At 41.6% G+C, this 24487-nt stretch overlaps 1 gene segment (V, D, J or C); it reads right to left on the reverse strand.

The window, feature by feature from the left end:
* Positions 1 to 1508: 1508 nt before the first annotated feature.
* LOC134352496 (Ig heavy chain C region-like) overlaps positions 1509 to 24487 on the reverse strand; it is a gene marked incomplete at its 5' end in the record, with an annotated part of 30561 nt that continues 7582 nt past the window's right edge. Inside the window, 2 exon segments of the C gene segment in view lie at positions 1509 to 1613; positions 18515 to 18615. Coding sequence covers positions 1509 to 1613; positions 18515 to 18615 — 206 coding nt within the window.

Here is a 24487-nt window from a genome sequence, read left to right on the forward strand (position 1 = left end):
TATTTTGTTTGGTCGCTAGACCTGAATGCCACTGATCTGGCCCTCAGCAGATTGCGGATCTCATCGTTTATACAGGGCTTCTGATTGGGCATAACTGTCTTCAAAAAATTTGAATGAAGTCCCCGACTATGATTTGTTTGCTTATAGTGGTTGTGTGTGTGTGTGTGTGTGTGTGTGTGTGTGTGTGTGTGTGTGTGTGTGTGTGTGTGTATGTTTATGTGTGTGTGTGTGTGTGTGTATGTGTGTTTGTTTTTGTGTGTGTGTGTGTGTGTGTGTGTGTGTGTGTGTTGGGGGTGTGTGTGTGTGTGTGTGTGTGTGTGTGTGTGTGTGTGTGTGTTGGGGGTGTGTGTGTGTGTGTGTGTATGTTTATGTGTGTGTGTGTGTGTGTGTGTGTGTTGGGGGGTGTGTGTGTGTGTGTGTGTGTGTATGTTTATGTGTGTGTGTGTGTGTGTGTGTGTGTGTGTGTTGGGGGTGTGGTTGTGGTGGTAACGGGGTTGTTGACATTGGTTAATGGTTAAATTGTCTCTTTATAGGAGGCATATAAAAGTAAAAACACACTTTTAAGGTAAACGAAGTAAAAGGGTGAAAGGATTGCAAGGGATCCAGATTGATTTTATCTCTAAGGGAATGCCGATTGCCTAGAATTCAGTGTCCAAAGGGAGCGGTGAAACAGAGTCGTTGACAGTATTTAAAATGTGTCTGGAGGAGCACAGGAGCGATCTCTGGGGCTTTGAGCCGAGTGCTGGAAAGTGAGATTAATACGGACATGTATTCACTGGTTAGCATGGCCCTGTAACATTGCTTCCCACATTGTCACCAAGCACGACCTTGAAAGAACGAACCATGGGTTTGTGCCTGATGGCGGCACTGTTGAAAAACAAACATTACGTTTATGTTCCTTCATCTGCCTTCTACAACCGCGAAAACACCAATTTCCGCCGCGCATCCCCCTTTAGCTTATCTGACCCAGTCCAGAATATTTACCACATCACTCGTCCTATCCTTGAAACCCAGTCAGACAGTTTTAAAATTCTTGTCTCTCTTCTCAACTTTCTTTCCGATCTTATCCTTCCGATCTCTGTGAACTCTGACTCTGTCAATCTCCAAACCACGCTCAGTTCCCCGATCATCTCCCACTGATCATCCCATACTTTGTCATGTTACAATTATCTTTTAAATGTCGAGGCCGTCCAATTCCTTCAGTGAACGTTGTGTTTTCTTAACATGGCCGCTATCTTTAAAAAAAAAACTACCCCATTGCTCCAGCTTGTGTAAATATCTCCAAATGAGTTTCAGTATAAATTGATTTTGATTCTGAGCAGGACACTGAACGTAGAACATGGACACAGAACTGAGCAGTTCTTGGCCCAAATGTTGTGCCGATCAATATAAATCTACTGCACGATCGATCCCAGAAACCTCCATTTACCAAAACCTCCCAGAAACCTCCGTGTAGATGTGCTGAATGGTGGGGAGCGTTTTACCCTTGATAGACTGGGTCGTATCCATTAAAGGAAGTAGCAGCCGGTAGCCCCGGCATCGAGGACCTGCTCTCTCAGCTTCGGCAAACGGATAACGATCTCATCCTGGCGGCTAAGCTCGGCAAAGCCTTGCTGGAGAAGAACCAAGAGCTTACCAATCAGTACGAGATAATGCAGAGAGAGGTCACTGACAAACTAGAGGAAAGATAATGTGGCAAATATAAGGGAATCCTCTCATCCTGCTCACCTCCCCTCTCCAAGCGTCTTTGACCCTGTTTCACATCGCATTCGTATTTCTGTTCAATTTGGTAGGGTCATTAACCATCGGTACCCCAACTTGTCATCCTTCTTATTCGTAACCACTACTATGTCATTGGACTCCACCGCTTCCCACACCATTGCATCCCATTTTTACGCTAATATATTGCGTCCACGACATTAACATCTCCCAGACTCGCCCTAATGCTGCGGGGACGCCTGAGTTCTGATGATCTGACGTCATTACATTGGCCCGGAACCTAATCCAAGACCCTCAAAAACTGGTAATATATTTGGAAATCCGCTCGTGTCCACGCTTTAATGTTCCATGATTAATCTCGAAAATGCTATTGAGACGTGTCGAATATATAAATTTAATAGCAATAATATTACATAGTAAGGATAAGAAAAGTAGTTCACCCCCTTTCATCTTGAGGTACAGGGTCAGTCCTGGTTTCGGTGTGCATTGATCGTTGCAAGGGCTTTTAAAGGTGGTAACTCAGGAAAATGTTGTTGACGTGGTTAGACTACGAATGTAGCGTTTGTCCTTGCTGTTCGGCGCCTTCCCGAGGTTGGCAATGTCTGTTCTGAAATAGTATCTGTCTACCTGTTACAGATACCTGAAAACTACATGAGGCTCCGCTCCATTTTTTCACTTTCAGTCAAACAGGCGAAGTGGGCATGTCTTACTCATTCAAGCTTGGTTCAATGCTCAGACCTAATCAGTGTGCGGGATGTGCGCTATTTATATACAGCATGGTGGGGAAATGATTAGCAGCAAAATATTTCTTGTATGCAAATTAATATTTTGTCACAGGTTTTCTTACAGAATTTTAAAGATAATGAAGGAGAGTCAAAGTAGACAAGTTGTGGCGAAGGCTGTAATGGTGGGTTGGAAGGGAGGAGAATGGTATTATGGTAGTAGCGCAAACGCGAGGAATTCTGCAGATGCTGGAAATTCAAGCAACACACATCAAATTTGCTGGTGAACGCAGCAGGCCAGGCAGCATCTCCAGGAAGCGTTACAGTCGACGTTTCGGGCCGAGACCCTTCGTCAGGACTAACTGAAGGAAGAGCTAGTAAGAGATTTAAAAGTGGGAGGGGGAGGGGGAGATCCAAAATGATAGGAGAAGACAGGACGGGGAGGGATGGAGCCAAGAGCTGGACAGGTGATTGGCAAAAGCGATATGAGAGGATCATGGGACAGGAGGCCCAGGGAGAAGGAAAGGTGTGTGTGTGTGGGGGGGTGGGGGGGAAGCACAGAAGATGGGTGAGAGGGACAGAGGGAGAAAAAGGACAGTGAGAGAAAGAATGTGTGTATATAAATAACGGATGGGGTACGAGGGGGAGGTGGGGCATTAGCGGAAGTTAGAGAAGTCAATGTTCATGCCATCAGGTTGGAGGCTACCCAGACGGAATATAAGGTGTAGTTTTTCCAACCTGAGTGTGGCTTCATCTTTACAGTAGAGGAGGCCGCGGATAGACATGTCAGAATGGGAATGGGATGTGGAATTAAAATGTGTGGCCACTGGGAGATCCTGCTTTCTCTGGCGGACGTAGGTGTTCAGCAAAACGATCTCCCAGTCTGCGTCGGGTCTCGCCAATATATAGAAGATCACATCGGGAGCACCGGACGCAGTATATCACCCCAGCCGACTCACAGGTGAAGTGTCGCCTCACCTGGAAGCCCTGAATGGTGGTAAGGGCATGTGTAGCACTTGTTCCACGTGCAAGGATAAGTGCCAGGAGGGAGATCAGTGGGGTGGGATGGGGGGGGGGACGAATGGACAAGGGAGTCGCGTAGGGAGCGATCGTTGCAGAAAGCAGAGAGAGGAGGGAGGGAAAGATGTTGGTAGTGGTGGGATCCCGTTGGAGGTGCGGAAGTGACGGGGAATAATATGTTGGACCCGGAGGCTGGCGGGGTGGTAGGTGAGGACCAGGTGAACCCTATTCCTAGTGGGTTGGCGGGAGGATGGAGTGAGAGCAGATGTGCGTGAAATGGGGGAGATGCGTTTGAAAGCAGAGTTGATGGTGGAGGAAGGGAAGCCCCTTTCTTTAAAAAAGGAGGACATATCCCTCGTCCTGGAATGAAAAGCCTCATCCTGAGAGCAGATGCGGCGGAGACGGAGGAATTGCGAGAAGGGGATGGCATTTTTCAAGAGACAGGGTGAGATGAGGAATAGTCCAGACAGCTGTGAGAGTCAGTAGGCTTATAGTAGACATCAGTGGATAAGCTGTCTCCAGAGATAGAGACAGAAAGATCTAGAAAGGGGAGGGAGGTGTCGGAAATGGACTAGGTAAACTTGAGGGCAGGGTGAAAGTTGGAGGCAAAGTTAATAAAGTCAATGAGCTCAGCATGCGTGCAGGAAGCAGCTCCATTGCAGTCGTCGATGTAGCGAAGGAAAAGTCGGGGACAGATACCAGAATAGGCACGGAACATAGATTGTTCCACAAAGCCAACAAAAAGGCAGGCATAGCTAGGACCTATGCGGGTACCCATAGGTACACCTTTAGTTTGGAGGAAGTGGGAGGAGCCAAAGGAGAAATTATTAAGAGTAAGGACTAATTCCGCTAGACGGAGCAGAGTGGTGGTAGAGGGGAACTGATTAGGTCTGGAATCCAAAAAGAAGCGTAAAGCTTTGAGACCTTCCTCATGGGGTATGCAAGTATATAAGGACTGGACATCCATGGTGAAAATAAAGCGCTGGGGGCTAGGGAACTTAAAATCCTCGAAAAGATTAAGAACGTGAGAAGTGTCACGAACATAGGTAGGAAGGGATTGACAAAGGGGGATAAAACCGTGTCGAGGTATGCAGAAATCAGTTCGGCGGGGCAGGAGCAAGCTGAGACAATATGTCTGCCAGGACAGGAAGGTTTGTGGATTTTGGGTAGGAGGTAGAAACGGGAAGTGCGAGGTGTGGAAACTATAAGGTTCGTAGCAGTGGATGGGAGATCCCCTGAACGGATAAATTCTGTGATGGTGTGGGAGACAATGGCCTGGTGCTCCTTAGTGGGGTCACGATCGAGGGGTAAATAAGAGGAGGCATCCGCGAGTTGCCGTTGTGCCTCGGCAAGGTAGAGGTCAGTACGCCAGACTACAACAGCAACCCCCCCCCCCCCCCTTATCGGCGGGTTTAATAGTAAGGTTAGGATTAGTGCGGAGGGAGTGGAGAGCAGAGGGTTCGGAAGGAGTGAGGGTGGAATTGGAACAAGGTGTGGTGAAGTCGAGACGGTTGATGTACCGTCGGTAGTTAGCAATAAAGAGATCCAGGGCAGGCAGAAGACCAGAGCGGGGTGTCCATGAAGAGGAGGAGGGTTGAAGACGGGAGAAGGGGTCATCGGTGGGTGTGGAAGAGTCCTTCTGCCTGCCCTGGATCTGTTTATTGCTAACTGCCGACGGGACATCAACCGTCTTCAGGACAGGCAGAAGGACTCTTCCTCTTCTCACCCTGTTTCTATCAATTTGGATCTCCCCCTCCCCCTCCCACTTTTAAATCTCTTACTAGCTCTTCTTTCAGTTAGTCCTGACGAAGGGTCTCGGCCTGAAACGTCAACTGTACCTCTTCCTAGAGATGCTGCCTGGCCTGCTGCGTTCACCAGCAACTTTGATGTGTGTTGATCTAAGATGTTAAGACCTATTTGATTCAGGGAATGATGTTAAAATGAGGGTTTCTGGTGACCTCAGAAGGGTTTTTCTGCGACTGTTAGAAGGTGCTGTTACGGAACCGGCAACAATGAATATCAATCGAGACAGGTGGTATAAAAACAACCAAACATTTATTAAACAGGGATGAACAATAAAAAAAAACACAAACGAAAACCTTAACTGGAAGTTAACCGCTATGCAGCCGTTCAACAAATCGTCACTCGACACTGGTTCTTAAAGCGTTAAATGCGGGAACAGTTCTTAAAGCGGTAAAGTCGGATATAGTTCTTAAAATGGTAAATTCGAAAGTCCAATAGATTTATACGTTCAAATGGGAGAGATTTCTCTGGAGAAGGGTTTCTTCATAGAAACGACTTTCCTGCTGGTTCTGTCCAAAGGACTCACGATGCAGGAAATAAACAGTTTAAAACAACTGACCTTAAATCCTAGAGAGCAAACCTTTGCATGAACTACATGCCTTTTGGCAAGAGTTATCTCGATGCAGGTCGCTACTCCTTCAACGAAGACTCAATAAGATCGATCCTTTGTTAAATTGCCGAAGGATACTGACTCCTCTCAATCCATTCTGGTTCTGTACTCCGATAAAGTCTTCACTCTCCCGTACTACTGCTGGAAAAAGGTACATCAACACATCTAGCAAAAATTGCCAATCCAGGACTATTGTACCTTTCAACAGAACGTTACACTCCGTTTTGAAAACGAAACTGCGTCATCCAATAAACACACAACAGAAATGGAGATGCAGTCGCAGGTTCTAGCTGGAAAACTAAAAACTAAAACACTAGCTGCGTCATTTGTGGTCTTTCCTTATATACCCGTGGCGCACATGTCATCACGTGACCTCACATCGGCGTGAAAATTACATCAGGTGACCTCCAAAAGACCATTACATCGTTCTCACAAAAAAAAATCACAGATCTCCTTAAGGTATGTAACACCTCCCTCCAAAAAAAATCTGGTCTGTTAAAGAACAAAATTTTAACAATTAACAACTTATACAAAAAAATACAAAGGTATAAAATTTACAACATACACAATATATACTGTCTTATCTTTCAGCAGTTTACAAACTAATATGCAGTAGGAGTGCTACAAATGTTAAAATACCACTCCATAAAAACAATTTTTCATTGTACATTTAACATCTCGATAGACAATCAGTGATCACACTATCTTTACCCTTAAGATGAGTGATCAAAATATTGTACCCCTGTAACATTAAACTGCATTATTAAATTGGAATTTAATTTCCTTAACCATTTTCCTTAACAGTCACAGTGGTATGACCAAATTCACTTTTAGCTAAGTTAATAGTTAAGTTAGCTTTTGAAGGTCTCTCAAATAGTTTCTCTAACGCCGTAATATGTGTTTTCTACGTATTAGTCATATTCATAGTCATACTTTATTGATCCCGGGGGAAACTGATATTCATTACAGTTGCACCATAAATAATAAATAGTAATAGAACCATAAATAGTTAAATAGTAATATGTAAATTATGCCATTAAATTATGAAATAAGTCCAGGACCAGCCTATTGGCTCAGGGTATCTGACCCTCCAAGGGAGGAGTTGTAAAGTTTGATGGCCACAGGCAGGAATGACTTCCTATGACGCTCTGTGCTGCATCTCGGTGGAATGAGTCTCTGGCTGAATGTACTCCTGTGCCCACCCAGTACATTATGTAGTGGATGGGAGACATTGACCAATATGGCATGCAACTTAGACAACATCCTCTTTTCAGACACCACTGTCAGAGAGTCAAGTTCCATCCCCACAACATCACTGGCCTTACGAATGAGTTTGTTGATTCTGTTGGTGTCTGCTACCCTCAGCCTGCTGCCCCAGCACACAACAGCAAAAATGATAGCACTGGCCACCACAGACTCGTAGAACATCCTCAGCATCATCCGGCAGATGTTAAAGGACCTCAGTCTCCTCAGGATATAGAGACGGCTCTGACCCTTCTTGTAGACAGCCTCAGTGTTCTTTGACCAGGGATAGGGATTATTTCCTGTAACTAAATCATCAATATAGGCATCTGTATCTTCCAAATGGAAGAGCATTATATTCATATAACCCAGACGGGGTTACAAATGCTGAAATCTCTCTACCTCTATCCGCCAATGGTACACACCAAATAACCTTTTAACAACTCAATCTTTGTAAGGAATTTGGCTTGTCCAACTTTATCCACACAATCATCCTCCCTATGGATTGGATATCCATCAGTTTTTGTCACAGTATTTACCTTCCTGTAATCTATACAACAACCTAGTACTATTGTCCGGCTTAGGCACCATAACACACCATAACACACGGTGAACTCCAATTCGAATTAGAATGTCTAATAATATCATTCTCTAACATATACTTAATTTCTTCTTCAGCAAGTTCACATTTTTCCCTGTTCATTCGATACGGATGTTGTTTTATGGGTTTTGCATCTCCAGCATTTACATCATGTGTAGCTACGGTGGTTCTTCTAAGAACGTCTGGAAATAAATCTCTATATTTAAAAATTAAATGTTTCATCTGTTCTCTCTTCGCTGGCTGTAAATGAGCTAATTTTTCATAAATATGTTCTGGAATTTTTGAATTTGGTAACCTGGCTGACATAATGATGGGTTTAAAATGAGTTTCAGATGTATCCTCCATTAAGTTTTTATCAAAATCAGACTCATTATTGATCACAACAGTCACAGTAGCAGCTTTTCTCTCATAATACGGTTTTATCATATTTATATGACACAGCTGTGTTGTCTTTCTTCGATCTGGGGTTTTTGTCACGTAATCCACATCATTTACTTTAGTCTTAATCTCAAAAGGACCATGAAATTTAGCTTGTAATGGGTTCGTTTGTACTGGGAAAAGAACCAACACCTTACCTCCAGGTTTAAATGACCTCATCCTAGCTTCCTTATCATACCAAGTCTTCATCTTCTCTTGAGCTAACTTTAAATTTTCCTTGGCCAAGCTACAAGCTTTATATAATCTTCCTTTAAATTTTAAAACATAATCTAGCAAATTAGTGTATACCTCTTTATTAATCCACTGTTCCTACAATAAGGCCAAAGGTACTCGAACTCTATGCCCAAACACAAGTTCAAAAGGACTAAAACCTAATGATTCCTGCACTACCTTTCTTACTGTAAAAAAGTAGTAAATGTATACCTTCATCCCAGTCCTTTTCATTTTCCACACAATATGTCCTAATCATAGTTTTTAATGTAGAATGAAATCTCTCCAAGGCTCCTTGTGATTCTGGATGATAAGTTGATGAAATAATCTGTTTTGCTCCCAGCTTAGAAACTATCTGCTAAAACAATCCCGACATAAAATTACCACCTTGAACCGATTGTATTTCCTTAGGCAACCCAAAATAAGTAAAGAATTTTATAAAAGCCTTTGTCACAGTTTTGGCTGTTATATTCCTAAGAGGTACCTCCTCAGGAAACCTAGACGCTGTGCACATAATAGTTAACCAATATTGATGTCCATGTTTTAGTTTTTGGAAAAGGACCTACACAGTCTACAATGATTTTTGAGAATGGCTCACCAAATACTGCATTGGTTGCAGTGGGGCCACTGGAGTAACCTGATTAGGTTTACCCATAATTTGCCACGTATGACACGTTCTACAAAGTGTCGCCATATCGTTTCTTAAACTAGGCCAATAAAAATGTTTAGAAACTTTGTTCATAGTTTTCTTTACACCTACATGACCACCCAAAGGAATACTATGAGCCATAGCTAAAATACATTTCGGTAAATTTTAGGAACTACTGCCTCATGATTAACTTCTCCTTCTTCACTAGCAGGAATTGTAGGCGATCTCCACTTTCTCATTAATACTCCGTTTTCAAAATAATATCCTACTGATACTTTTTCAATTTCACTATCTGGGAGAGCTTGTTCTTTTAATTTAACTATCTCCGGATCTCTACCCTGCTCTGTTATCATCTCCTTCTGAGATAAAGATAAATCTTCCTGGTCAGACTTAGCACCAAAATCCTGATCAAATAATGTAGGTAAGAAAGTTTCTGATACATCCTTAAAATTCGAATCTTGATTTGAACTGTCATGGGTAACAACCTCATCCTTTACATCAGTCTTTTTAGCCATAGCTCTTGTTACAACATAGGAAGAATCTGTGTTAGAATCCCTCTGTGGTTCCTCAGAATTTGAATTTATTGTCAAATGCACTTCAGGAAAAACTTGTCCACCTGCTAAATCATTTCCTAACAAATGAGAAACATCATTCACAGGTAAACTGGATTGTAGTCCTACTTTAACAACCTCTGTAACTAATCCTGACCTTAAATTTATTCTATGTAAATGTACTGGCATAAGGGCACTCCCAGCTCCTCTTATATAATTTACCTCAGCAATGTCAGACTCATCACTAAACTTTAGCACACTGTCTAATATTAGTTATTGAGAAGCTCCAGTATCTCTAAGTATTCTTATTGGTACTGAATAGGGTCCTTCTTTCAAGGATACAAATCCTTCTGTTATAAAATTTTCATATCCCCTCTTAACTTGATCAGACTCTGACACATCTTCGTTATTATTTCCTAAACCCTGTGAATTTCCAGGTGTTTCAATATGCTGCACACAAGCATCTGGGACTACTTCTTTCTATTTCTTTTTCAATCGAAAGCAATTAGCTACTGCATGTCCAGGTTTCTTACAATAATTACAAATAATACCAAAATGTCTTTCCTTCACATGCCTGCCTTCATCCTTACTTTTCTCACTAACATCAGGTTTTATTTCTGGTTTACCTTGAATCTCTGTGCTATTTTTCCTTTAAAAAAATTTACCTGGAGAAAATTTATTCTTATGAATTAAAGCATATTCATCAGCTAATTTAGCAATCTCCTGCAATGTAGCAGTGTCCCTTTCATTTAAGTATGTCCTCACTTCAACAGGAATGCTTCTTTTAAATTCCTCCTGCAAAATCAACTCTTTTAATTTATTATACACCCCATTCACATTTTTAGAGCAAACCCATCTCTCAAAACACACAGATTTCTCATAGGCAATTTCCACATAAGTTTTTTCCCACAGATTTCTTCAAATTTCTCAATCTTTCTCTATACTCTTCTGGAACCAACTCATACGCCTTTCATATATGCTGTTTAACAATATTATAATCCAGTGCTTGCTCAGCATTTAAAGCTGTATAAACTTGTTGTACCTTGTCTTTAATAACACTTTGCAACAACACTGGCCATTGCTCTTTCGGCCACTTTCAACTCAGAGCTAGAGTTTCGAAATGCTGGAAATATTTGTCCACTTCAGCTTCATTAAATGGAGGAGCCAAAATAACGTCACGACTATCAATAAACTGTTTTATAGAACCAGAAGACTGATTCCCGGACTTTAATTTCTCCATCTCTAGCTCAAATTTTCTCTGGTTTTCAGCTTCTCTTTCTTTAAATTCCCTTATTTTATTTTGCTCTCTTTCTTCAAATTCCCTGTTTTTATTAGCCTGTCTTTCGGCCATTTTCGCTTTAAATCTTTCAAACTTTAACTGTTCAAGATGTAACTGCATTTCCAGATTACTCTTTGGAAACCTATCAAACACCTCATCCGCAAACAGTTTCTAAGTAATATAATGCTCAGCGATTTTTCTTTGTATGAAAGCCTTGGTGGAATTCTTCATAATCCCTTTAATATCCAACCTCCTAGCAATGTCCAATACCTCAGGTTTTCTCGCATTCACTAAAGACACCGGGTCAGGGGTGTCCATAAACTCATCAATATTCATTGTTGCCGAATAGCACTCACACAGCAATCAAACTGAAAAAAAATCGGGTATTTTCCCTTTCCAAATCAGAATAGAAATTACCAGCACTTAAACTCAAAATCGGAACATATCCCGCGAGCCCCCACAGATTATGTTACGTAACCGGCAACATTGAATATCCATCGACACATGTTATATAAAAGCAACCAAACATTTATTAAGCACGGATAAACAATAATAAAAAAAGACAAAGGAAAACCTTAACCGGAAGTTAACCGCTATGCAGCTATTCAACTAATCGTCACTCGGCACTGGTTCTTAAAGCGTTAAATGCGAAAACGGTTCTCAAAGCGGTAAAGTCGGATATTGTTCTTAAAATGGTAAATTCGAAAGTCCAACAGATTTATACGTTCAATTGGGAGAGACTTCTCTGGAGAAGAATTTCTTCATAGACGCGACTCTCCTGTTGGTTCTGTCTAAAGGATTCACGATGCAGGAAATGAACTGTTTGAAACAACTGACCTGAAATTCATCACGTGACCTCCAAAAGACTATTACATCATTCTCTCTCTCTCTCTCTCTCTCTCTCTCTCTCTCTCTCACACACACACACACACACACACACACACACACACACACACACACAAAATCACAGATCTCCTTATATGTAACAGTGCTAACTGGTGTTCCACAGGGACTGGTACTGAGAGCCTTTGTGTTTCAATATGGCATGACTGTGCATTAGGAGTTAGTGTTCAATTACAAAGTTCAAGTTTCAAAGTAAATTTATTATAAAAAACATATATCGGCATATACAACTATGAGATTCGTTTCCTTGTGGGCATTCTCAGTAAATCCAAGAAACAACAGAATCAATAAAAGATTGCACCCAACAGGATGAACAACCAACTAATGTTTAAAATGGACCAAACTATGCAAATACAAAAGGGAAAAATAAAGAAATTATAATGATAAGAGTCCTTGAAAGTGAATCATTGAGTTCTGGGAACGGTTCAATGATGAGATGCGTGAAGTTGAATGAAGCTATACCAATTGGTTCAACAGCCTGATGGTTGAGGGATAATAACTGTTCGTGGACCTGTTGGCGTGTGTCCCGAGGCTCCTGTACCTTCTTCCTGATGGCAGCAGCGAGACGAGAGCATGGTCTGGGAGGTGGGGGTCCCTGATGATGGATGCTGCCTTCTAGCGACAACTCTCCGTGTAGATGTGCTCAATGCTGGGGAGCGTTTGACCCTTGATAGACTGGGTGGTATCCATTACCTTTCGTAAGGCTTACCTTTGAAGGACGTTGCTGTTTCTGTACCAGGTCCTGATGCAACCAGTCAATATATTTTCTACCGATCTACAAAAGTTTGTCAAAGTTTTAGATAACATGCCGAATCTTCTCAAACTTCTAAAAAAAAATGGAGGCACCTCAGACTGCCGAAGTGAGAATTTAAAATTATCGGTGAACATCTCAGCCAGTTGATCATCACAGGTTTTTAACACTCAGCCAGGTGACCCATCTGTGGTCTGTGTGAGTTCGTGAAGGATCATCCATGTTTTGATGGTCAAGTGAACATAGAATACACTGAGCCCATCCGGGTACTAAGCTTTTGTCAGTACCTCCAGTTGAACTTTGTCTTATTGTGCGTTTTCTCCCTAGCCGTCAGTTTGTGGTTTTGTATTGCCATGTGCTCTTGTTTGTTTTCATGCCCCATGTGTTCCTGTCCCAGCTCCTGCTCTACTCCGGCCCCTGTATTACTGAGTACTCCGCCTCTCACCTGTTTCTCTTTATTATCTATTTTGCTGCCACTTCTGTCGCGTTGTGCTGCTCCTGTCATCTGCCTCTCTGTTTATTGCTCAGTGTATTTTAGTCCTGTGTTTTCACCTGATTGTTGCCAGACTGTGGCAGTGAATTTTCCTGAGCCTTTCCAGCATTCGTATCTGAACTCTGTCCGTCTGAATATCGATTCTGCCTGTTTCCCCGATTCTGGTTTTTGGATTTCTTTGGATTTTTTGATCTCTGCCTGAACTTTGACGCCGACTTTGTTTGCATCTCGGGATTTGCTACTCAATTAACAGTACTGTGTACACAGTACTGGGTCTGAGATTGAATCACTGCTCCAGCGTCCCGACAGCATTGTTATTACAAATGTCGCCTTGTTTTCTCTTTGTAAGAGGAAATGACATTAAATCCTTGCCACAGTGGTCGAGCATCCTTCCGTGGTTCAAGTTTGGTCCGAAATTGCCACGTTTTGCTGTGAAATGGCTTTCCGGAGATTGGATCTGAACCTTTTGTATTTTACTTGGTCGCTAGACCTGAATGCCACTGATCTGGCCCTCAGCAGATTGCGGATCTCGTGGTTTCTACAGGGCTTCTGATTGGGCATAATTGTTTTCAAAAAAACTTGAATGAAGTCCCCGACTATGATTTGTTTGCTTATAGTGGTTGTGTGTGTGTGTGTGTGTGTGTGTGTGTGTGTGTGTGTGTATTGGGGGGGGGGGTGATTGTGGTGGTAACGGGGCTGTTGGCATTGGTTAATGATTAAATCGTCTCTCTATTGGAGGTATACAAAAGAAAAAAACACACTTATAAGATAAAGGAAGTAAAAGGGTGAAAGGATTTCAAGGGATCTGGATTGATTTTATCTCTAAGGGAATGCCGATTGCCTAGAATACAGTGACCAAAGGGAGCGGTGAATCAGAGTCGTTGACAGCATTTAAAATGTATCTGGAGGAGCACAGGAATGATCTCTGGGGCTTTGAGCCGAGTGCTGGAAAGTGAGATTAATACGGACATGTATTCACTGGTTAGCATGGCCCTGTAACATTGCTTCCCACATTGTCACCAAGCACGACCTTGAAAGAACGAACCATGGGTTTGTGCCTGATGGCGGCACTGTTGGAAAACAAACATTACGATTATGTTCCTTCATCTGCCTTCTACAACCGCGAAAACACCAATTTCCGCCGCGCATCCCCCTTTAGCTTATCTGACCCAGTCCAGAATATTTACCACATCACTCGTCCTATCCTTGAAACCCAGTCAGACATTTTTAAAATTCTTGTCTCACTTCTCAACTTTCTTTCCGATCTTATCCTTCCGATCTCTGTGAACTCTGACTCTGCCGATCTCCAAACCACGTTCAGTTCCGCGATCATCTCCCACTGATCATCCCATACTTTGTCATGTTACAATTATCTTTTAAATGTCGAGGCCGTCCAATTCCTTCAGTGAACGTTGCGCTTTCTTAACATGGCCGCTATCTTTAAAAAAGCTACCAGATTGCTCTAGCTTGTGTAAATATCTCCGAATGAGTTTCAGTATAAATTGATTCCGATTCTGCGTAACACACTGAACGTAGAAAATGGACACAGAACTGAGCAGCCCTTGGCGCAAATGTTGTGCCGATCAATATAAATCCACTGCATGATCGATCCCATAACCCTTCATTTACTTAAGTGGACAGTATATTCCGCTTAATTAGGACACAGCGGAGCAACTACAGTTTGGCCCAATTGGGTGGCTGCCCCAATTAGGGGAAGTTTCATGGAAATATATTAAAACATCTAAAAAAGACAAACTACGGTTTAAATGAGTAACAAATTATTCAAATGAAATACATAACGAATTAGAGCACTAATAATACTACTACAGTACTATAAAATTTTAGTTCGTAGGAATTATAATCGTAGGAATTCATCCACACTGCTCTATTCTTTTGATTGAGTGTGAACATATCAGCGCAGGCACCTCGTGTAGATAATGGACTGCCTTAATACAACGCACTCGAAACATTCAAGATAATTGTCGAAACCTTCAAATTCTTAGTATTTTCTAATTGTTGAAGTAGTCAAATTGTTTCATTTTCACTTCCGGCCGACTCCACGGCTGAATATTTGAAAACGCAGCGAGCAAAGCATTTCCGAATTGTTTTCCTGCTTACTTCTAACCAGCTAACAGCGACAAAAAAACACTGCTTCATGGACACAAAGACACACAACAGACGCTAATAAAAACTGCTCGGTCGAAGCACAATGTTCGCCACACAAGTGTACGCGACTGACCCTAGTTAGAAACTTTGGCAACAATCTCGTGTCTCAGTGAACTTGGGTAGTGTGCTAAATAAATGAAGGGAATCCCGGCTGATGTTTTCGAACAGCTTTTGTTCCTTCAGAATTGTCCCAAATAAGCTGCTGCCGTGATTAAGCAATGGCCCACTTAACCATAATCCACCGTATGTGCCAATCTGAGAGTCTCTAAATGTTCCTCCTGACCACCATCACAGGCAGAGCTTTCCAGGCACCCATCACTCTCAAAGCAAACATAAAAGCAATCTCTGGCATCTCCCCGAATCTTTACTCAACTCCTCTAGTACTGGCCATTGCCTCACTGAGAAATGGGGCTCTCTATGCTTCTCGTAACCGGAAACGCCTCTCATCCACCTTCGCTCCAAAGAGGAAAGCCCTATATCGCACATGCATGCTCTCCAATCCAGGCTGGATTCTGTTAAATTTCCTCTGCACCCTCTCTAAAGCTTCCACATCCTTCCGATACTGAAGTAAGCAGAACTAAACTTGCTTTATTATAGAAAAGACGTGGAAGCTTTAAATGTGGTGTAACCAGAGTTTTATAGAGATCCAACACAGCTGTGATTACCTCACAGCTCCTGAAAAAAATCCTCAACCCAACGTCCATCTGCCATTTTTTCGCCCAGATCTGTATTCTGCCTGTATCTCGTTGTTGCCTACGACAACCTTTTGCACTAATCACAATACCGCCAATGTTTGTGTCATCTGCAAACTTACTGACGCACCCTTCCACTTCCTCACCCGTCTTCTTTGCAAACATACTAACTCACCGTTCCACCTCCTCATCTATATTAAAAAAAACACAAACTGTAGGTGTCACAGACAATCCCTGCGGAACACCACTCGTCACCAACCTCCAGGAAGAATACCCTCTATGCTCCACCACGCTCTGACTTCTACCGGAAAGCCAAATCTATTCCGTGCAGCTAAGCTTCCATGGATTCCACGTCTCACGTCTGCCTGGAAAAAGCCTGCCTCGAGGAATCTTGTCAAATACATTTCTAAAATCCATATACAACACATGCACTTCTCTACCTTCATCGTTTTAGTCATAACCTTCAAACATGCTCGTGAGGCGCGATTTTCCCCTCATAAAGCCAGCAAGGTTTCGTAACTAAAATTCCACCGCATCCTATTGTGACCGAACGAATGAACCATTGCACGAACGTTTTAAACTTCACTTCATTCGCTCATGTTATGATTTTGTGACACAAATTATTTTAACCCTGACTTTCATACGACAATATTTGATAATAGTTTCAATGAAAAAACAATCATTTTGGTGAATGTATCCAAATATCAAATAGTATATTACGAAGCGCATTGAAACAACAATTTACAAGTGCCACACGTTCACTTTAATTCAAATATGGTTAAAATTTATTTACGTGTTCTTGATACATTTAAAACATCTGTTTGGAGAATTACTGATTGCATTTAATTGACAACGATAAGCAAACAACTTGATTAAAATTATTAACGTACGATTAAGGTAGAATATTTAATTAATTTGTAATAGTCATAATTAAAATTAATTACACTGGTTTAATAATTTCCGTTTTTTTTTGTAACACGGTAAAATCTCCAGAAGGTTATTTGATTGATCCTTTGCCTCAACAGACGTTGCTTGTCTGAGTTGAATCTTTACCTTATTTCCTTTACTCATCATGCGGATTTAATTAGCATTGTGGTTCGGTTTTATCAATAGTCAGTGTAGCATTGAAATAGATACAGTATTTAAAAAAAAAGTATTTGTAGGCACATGAATTTTAGACCGGAATTTTCAATGGTTAAAAAAGCAGTCAATTAGCATTATACTGAAATCTCGTTGTTGACATTCTGACAATAATATGTCAGAGTATTATAATAAAAATTATTATAATAAGTACTCCTGTAGGAAAAAGTAAAGCCGGTTCTACTTTGGAGCACAGCATGTTCATTTGGTTGCAACGGACACAAAATGCTGGCAGAACTCAGCAGGCCAGGCAACATCTATGGACAAGTGTAAACAGACGATGTTTCGGGCAAAGACCATTTATTAGGTCTGGAAAGGAAGGGGGAAAGTTAGAATAAGAGGCTGAGAAGAGGGGAAGAAGAAGTACAAAATGGCTGGTGATAGGAGACACGGGGACGGGGAAGGTTTCTAGTAAAGAACTGGGAAGTTGATTGGTGAAAGAGATAAAGGGCTGAGGAAGGGGAAATCTGATAGGAGAGGACAGAGTGCCTTGGGAGAAAGGGAAGATGGATGTGCACTAAAGGGGACTGATTGGCAGGTAATTGTTTGCTTTATTTGAGGTCTTGAATATACATTATGTGACTGGGCACCATCCCATGTATTAGCGCCAGAAAAGCTTTGTAATTTATTCGGAACTGCAGACACGCAGCGTATGGAATAGCTACTCTCGTGGCAAAGTATCAATAGGCATAATCAGAAGTACTAATCAGTATATTCCTTTGTAGAATTCCTGTCTGAGAGAATCACTTAAATGGAACAATGCAATTACTTCCAAAATCCAATAGATCTCCTTTAAGTTTTGTTATTCGCGCAATTTCTTTATAATATTTTCACGTGGTTTGCTAGTTATAATCACGCACCCTCCAACATGATTTTTCTTTTATAAAGGAAGGTAACTGATTAAACTGCTGAACACAGAGAATTATAGTTTGCTTAATTCAGTAGCCTTTTCTTAGTACAGAACCTTGAGTATAAACATTATTTTGAAATGCAGACAATAGAGAAGATACGAAGAGTCAGTTCGAAACCACCCCTAAGTTTTCCTTTGTCAGTGAATATGGATAATAGGAGAGGGAGCCGCTCATAAGGTCAGACTAAACTGATAGATTTGTTGAAGTATGAAATTGGAATACCAGATTGCAAGGTGCATTTAATTCTTTCACATTGGTGGTAGATTGCAATCTTTCACTGCTGGACAATTATTTCACCGCAGTTTATTTTACATTATTCAGAGGAATACACTTTGCATTTCATTGCTTTGCAACTGTTCTGTGAAATTCCAACCGAAACCAGTCATTGACATAGCAGAAATCAGAATCAAACTGATAGGATAAAGAGAAACAAAACTATAAATTCACACACACAGCATCAATGCTATTATAAATGCAGCGGTCTGATGTTATCATCTACACTAGAGATTCTGCAGATACTGGAAATTCAGAGCAACATGCAAAATGCTGGAGGAGCTCAGCAGGTCAGGCAGCATCTATGGAGCAGAATAACGATCGACTTTACGGCCCGAGACCTTCATCAGGACGGACACCATTAGTTGGATGTCTTCATTTGACTTCGGGTCCATGCAAACAAAAGCTGAATCTGCGTCTGCGTCAGCATTCTCTACTTTACCTGTAATGAGAGAACACGAACAGAGAATCCAGTGAACATCCGAGAGAGGCAAACTGTCAAACCGACCGAATGGATCGAAAGAGTACAGTAACAAAATAAAATGTTTTAATATGTTCCTTGTAAATTGTTGGATTTATTATCAGCTAGAGGCTGCATTTTTACAGGAAAAAGATTGGTCGATGGGCTCGTTTCGTCTCTATGTTTCCACTCAACAACTGATCCGTCACATGTCAAATGTGAAGGAGTTGGTGTATTTTACCGTTTGCTACTTATTATGACACCTGGTGCCGCGTGGTGTAATGTCTGTGACTGTTCATATTTTCTTTAACCCGCCTCAATGAACTAACACTCTAAAATACACCGTTCACAGCTTTATTATTTCCGTGAGCAAGAACCACTATCTGCGTTAAACACAAAGAATGAATTTTCCCTTGGCAGGTTTTGAACTGTTGTGTCGTTGGTCAGCACCGCTGGACGTAAAAGGAGGAATATTGCAAAACAAGGCAGCAAGTGATCAAGGTGTGTTATGGAGCACTCGGCTTCATTACACAATAGATAGATGTCGAAAAGTATAACGTGCGCCCGAAGGCACTCTTTGAATAATGCCATATTTTTAGTCTGCAAAATGAAGGACAACTTTTTTTTGCACTGACAATACTGCAAGCGTTTAGTAGTTTCTTCATTGGAATGAATAAATTGCCTCACGAGCAAGAATTGAAAGGATTGCAATTACACATAATGGAGTTCAGAATCATGTACGCTGATGTTTTGAAGCAAGTAAAATCGTATTGTGCATGATAAAGATGAATATTGTGAAAGTTTCCACGCATGAGTGACCTACAACAAAGAGAAACATACACAAAATTAAGTAGGAACTCAGCAGGTTAGACAGCATCTATGGACAGGAATAAATAACTGCGGTCCTGAACATCGACTCTACATTCTTCTCCATAAATAATGCCTGACCTGCTGAGTTTGTCTAGCATTTACTGTGTGTTACACTGGATACCATCATAAGCAGAATCCTGTGTTTATAATCTGCAGCTAAGGGATACATTTTCTGAATAAAGAGCAATCGTGGACTGAAAAAAAATATTCGAGGATATGTTACAGAGTACAGATCATAGTGTATATTGGAGATCCCGTATTTGCACCAAGTAGACTGGAAAGCCCAAATGAATCGATAATGAGATCACCTACGATCTCAATGAATGACAGTTCGGGGGTTTGATCGGTCCACTCATTTTTCTATATTGTATCTTCCTGTTTTTTTTTATATCGTGACTAACTTATCTGGTCCTATTCCGTTTCTGAGCCTTCTGGTGAATGTTTCAATATACAATTCTCACAGAGCAAGGGCGGCTGTGGTCAAAACAACGCTTTACACTACGAGCGACCAGGGTTCAATTTCTGCCGCCATCCTATAAGGAAATGTTACGTTCTCCACCTTGACCGCGTGGGTTTCCCTCGTGTCTCCGGTTTTCACCCACACTCCGGTTAGTTGATTAATAGATAGATAGACAGATATATAGACATACTTTATTGATCCCGAGGGAAATTGGGTTTCGTTACAGCTGCACCAACCAAGAATAGATCATAAATATAGCAATAGAAAAACCACAAACAATCAAACAGCAATATGCAAACTATGCCAGATGCAACGGCTGCAATAAGTGTACCTTTTCTGACGGTGTGAAATAATGTGGTCTTTACGATCAGACAATAAGAACAGAAAATGAAGGAAGGAAAGGTATGAAAACAAAGATTGAATTTAGAGCACAGAAACGGGCCCTTCAGCCCACTTCGCTCCGGGAGACCTACCTATGCTCATCCAACTTTACTCGCATTCGTGCACAGCATTCGACACCTTTTCTAATCAAGTAATTATCCAGATGACTCATATTTTGTTGTTTAATGTGCTTCCACTTTCTCAGGAAGTGTTTGCATTTCCACGTTAGCTTGCGCATCATGTTCCATTCAACAGAACATTACAAAAGTTGTAACTATCCACCCCAACTATACTAATCATAATTCATGTGATTATGCTTCTCTCAAGCCTGCGCTCGTCCTCCTTCGCTCCAGAAGAACAAGCCATGTCTGTCATTTTTTTCTGATAGCTAAAGTTTTTTCGATTCAGTCAAGACGAATGCCCTGTACATTCTGTTCAGCACCATCATGTGAATGTTACAGAATGGTGATGAGAACTGCACAGAATACTCCAATTGCGACCCAGCCACTAGTTCGTAAAGTGTGAACATGGAATTAGAGCTGTTTAATATATTATTGGTCCGCTGAAGAAAGATTCTACATGCCTTCCATAGTGCACTATCCTCTTGTGATGGCACCTACAGGGCAATTGACTTATACATCAGGGTCTCTCTGCTCATCAAAATTTCGTAGTCTCCTATCACGTACAGTGTATGCTCTAATCTTGGAGTATTTGACTTTTCAAGAGACATGACTTCATTTGTGACAGGACTAACTTGCTTCTGACAATGTTCTGATCAGCTCTGCCACTTATCCTGCTGGATCCATTGATAAACTTTTGCACCATTTATGGCACCAGCGGTTTTAGTGTCATCGGCAAACTTACTAGTAAGACCTTCCACATTCAAATTCAAGACATTAGTAAATATCACAGTCAGCAATGATCCCAGCGGTGAACATTGCGATGCACCACTGTATACACACATCTAATCGGAAAAGCATCACCCATCACTAAGTTTTACCTACTGTGTTCAAGCCAATGTTTGATCCAATTTTCCCGTTTGCTTTGGATCCTATGCGCTTTAACTGTCATGATTTACCTGTCGTTCATGCTTAGCCTCGAGAAAGTGAGCTACTTGCTTGAACTGTTTTAATGCTTGTGGTGAAGCAGAATGTACACTGCTGTTGAGTAGTGAGTTGAATTACAGGATGTAACCCATCGAAACTGAAGGTAAGGGACTATACGGCATTTCCAAGTCAGGATGGGGTGTGCATTGAAGAAGAAAAATACCCGTGCATTTGAAGCCCCTGGCTATTACAACGTCTTGTTTTTGGGAAATACTGTCAGAGTGGCTCAGGTGAATGAAAACAGTCTATTGTGTGCATGTTAAACCTTACAGCAACCATGTACCAGAAGCGAATGAAATAAGGGTTTATGGTTGTAAAAGCAGCGACCGGTGCTGGGGCCTCAGCTGCTCTTAATCCATTTCAATAATATTATTGTTGGATATGCTGTAATATGTCTATTTTCTGGGAATACAAGCTAGGGGTATCATGATCTGTGAGAAGGATTCCGGGAAAATTTGGAGGGATGTGGACAAGAAAATAAATTGCTAATACTTAGCTGATTGAATGTAAAGTGAAAAACGTGAGGATATTAACTTAGGAGAAATGAATAGAACGATAGCGTATTCTGTGAATAGTCGGAGACTGAAAAGTGTTGGGGTTCATAGTGGTCTGCGTAAAGCATAGAATATCAAGAGCAGGTTGTTCCAGTTTCTATCAAATATTGTCTGGAACTAATGTCGTAGAAATTTCACTTTCACTTGCTACATAGATCTTCCCGCAATAATACGTGGACAGCTTCATTTGATGAGGAGTTGTGATTAGATTTGAGCAATATACATTCATAAACAACCATCTGTCCTTATCATGGGCAGGAGTTAAAATTCATGAAGTTGCTGAAGGGTATTTAAGAACTGCCCTGAGAATCTAATACGATGATGTCCTTGTGCCTGTATAATGATTTTCATCATTTCCTTTGGTGCAATTTATGACTCCAACCATTGCCAACCGACAACACAACGCCAAGGTAGCGCAGAGGTAGAGCGACGTTATTACAAGTCGGAGCGTTCTGGAGTTCGGAGCTCAATGCCGGTGCCATTCTTCAAGCAGTCTGTAAGTCCTCCCGGCGGAATGCATTGGTTTTCCCGGACGCTCCGCTTTCCTCACACAGTCAAGAGACCGACCGGGTAGGTTAATTAGTCATTGTAAATTGTCTTGTGATTAGGATAGGGTTAATTGGGGTTGTGCAGCTGCTGGGGCGGCGTGCCTGGAATAGCCGGAATGGCCTACTCCGCGTTGTATCGCTAAATAAATGAATCGCATTTCGCTGTATAATAGGATCTAATTGTTCAAATGATTGACACAACTTCCTGTAGACTACATTCCAGTTTTCCGTAAAACGGCTATAGGCTGAACTCCCTACAGCGTGGAATGAACAGTCCTTCGTGGATGGCATTGTGCGTTGTTGTGAGATCAGGGCCGAGCATCATCAACACCATGCGAGATAAAAATAAACTGGCTATAATTGTGGATTCACTCTCCACACCGAGAGGCATATCTATTTTCCTGTTCAATCGAAGATGTATCTACCTATCTATCTATCTATTTACTTACTTACTTATTTCATAGTCATAGCCAAGGTCATACATTATTGATCCCGGGGGAAATTGGTTTTCGTTACAGTTGCACCAAAATAATTAAATAGTAATAAAACCATAAATAATTAAATAGTAATATGTAAATTATGCCAGGAAATAAGTCCAGGACCAGCCTATTGGCTCAGGGTGTCTGACCCTCCAAGGGAGGAGTTGTAAAGTTTGATGGCCACAGGCAGGAATGACTTCCTATGACGCTCTGTGTTGCATCTCGGTGGAATGAGTCTCTGGCTGAATATACTCCTGTGCCCAACCAGTAGATTATGGAGTGGATGGGAGACATATTCCAAGATGGCATGCAACTTGGACAGCATCCACTTTTCAGACACCACCGTCAGAGAGTCCATTTCCATCCCCACAACATCACTGGCCTTACGAATGAGTTTGTTGATTCTGTTGGTGTCTGCTACCCTCAGCCTTCTGCCCCAGCACACAACAGAAAATATGATCGCACTGGCCACCACAGACTCGTAGAACATCCTCAGCATCGTCCGGTAGATGTAAAAGGACCTCAGTCTCCTCAGGAAATAGAAAGGTCTGTGACCCTTCTTGTAGACAGCCTCAGTATTCTTTGACCAGTCCAGTTTATTGTCAATTCGTATCCCCAGGTATTTGTAATCCTCCACCATGTCCACATTGACCCCCTGGATGGAAACAGGGGTCACAAGTACCTTAGCTCTCCTCAGGTCTACCACCAGCTCCTTAGTCTTTTTCACATTAAGCTGCAGATAATTCTGCTCACACCATGTGACAAAGTTTCCTACCGTAGCCCTGTACTCAGCCTCATTATTTAGAGATATACGCAGAATAGGCCTTTCCGGCCATTCGGGCCGCACCGCCAACAACCCCCAATATAACCCTGGCCTAATAACTTTACAATTCAGAATAACCAACAAACCTACTACCCAGTACGTCTTTAGACTGTGGAAGGAAACCGGAGTACCAGGAGGAAACCCACGAATTTCACGGGAGAATGTACAACTTCTTACTGAGAACGTTTCTCACCCAATTATTCACGCCGGTCACGTCGAAGACTCATCACTAAAGCACCACTCTATCACTTGCTAGTTATTAGTATGCTAATTCTTATCTATTGATCATATTGCACCTGACCTTAAATAAGTCTGTTTACAATTGTGGTTCATTGGTGTACGATCTTAAGAGTATAATTAGAATCGTCAAGAATGGCTCTGTTTATAGTGTCATTCCTCGATTAATATTGATACACGTTCTTCCAGCTTTACCCTATTGAGATCCTATTGGTGAGGCATTTTAACATTATAGTTCAGTTTGTCTCCGCATGTTCAACAGAGATCCGATTATATAACACTAATTTTAGTTGACGCTCACATATGTTTTTGTATCGCACGTCGGAGAGGTCTGATTACCAATACAGTACTACGGTAATGATCGTTTCAATCTGCTCATTGCCGACCTTCTGTTGT

Source organism: Mobula hypostoma, chromosome 10, assembly GCF_963921235.1.
Source record: "Mobula hypostoma chromosome 10, sMobHyp1.1, whole genome shotgun sequence".
NCBI lineage: Eukaryota > Metazoa > Chordata > Chondrichthyes > Myliobatiformes > Myliobatidae > Mobula > Mobula hypostoma.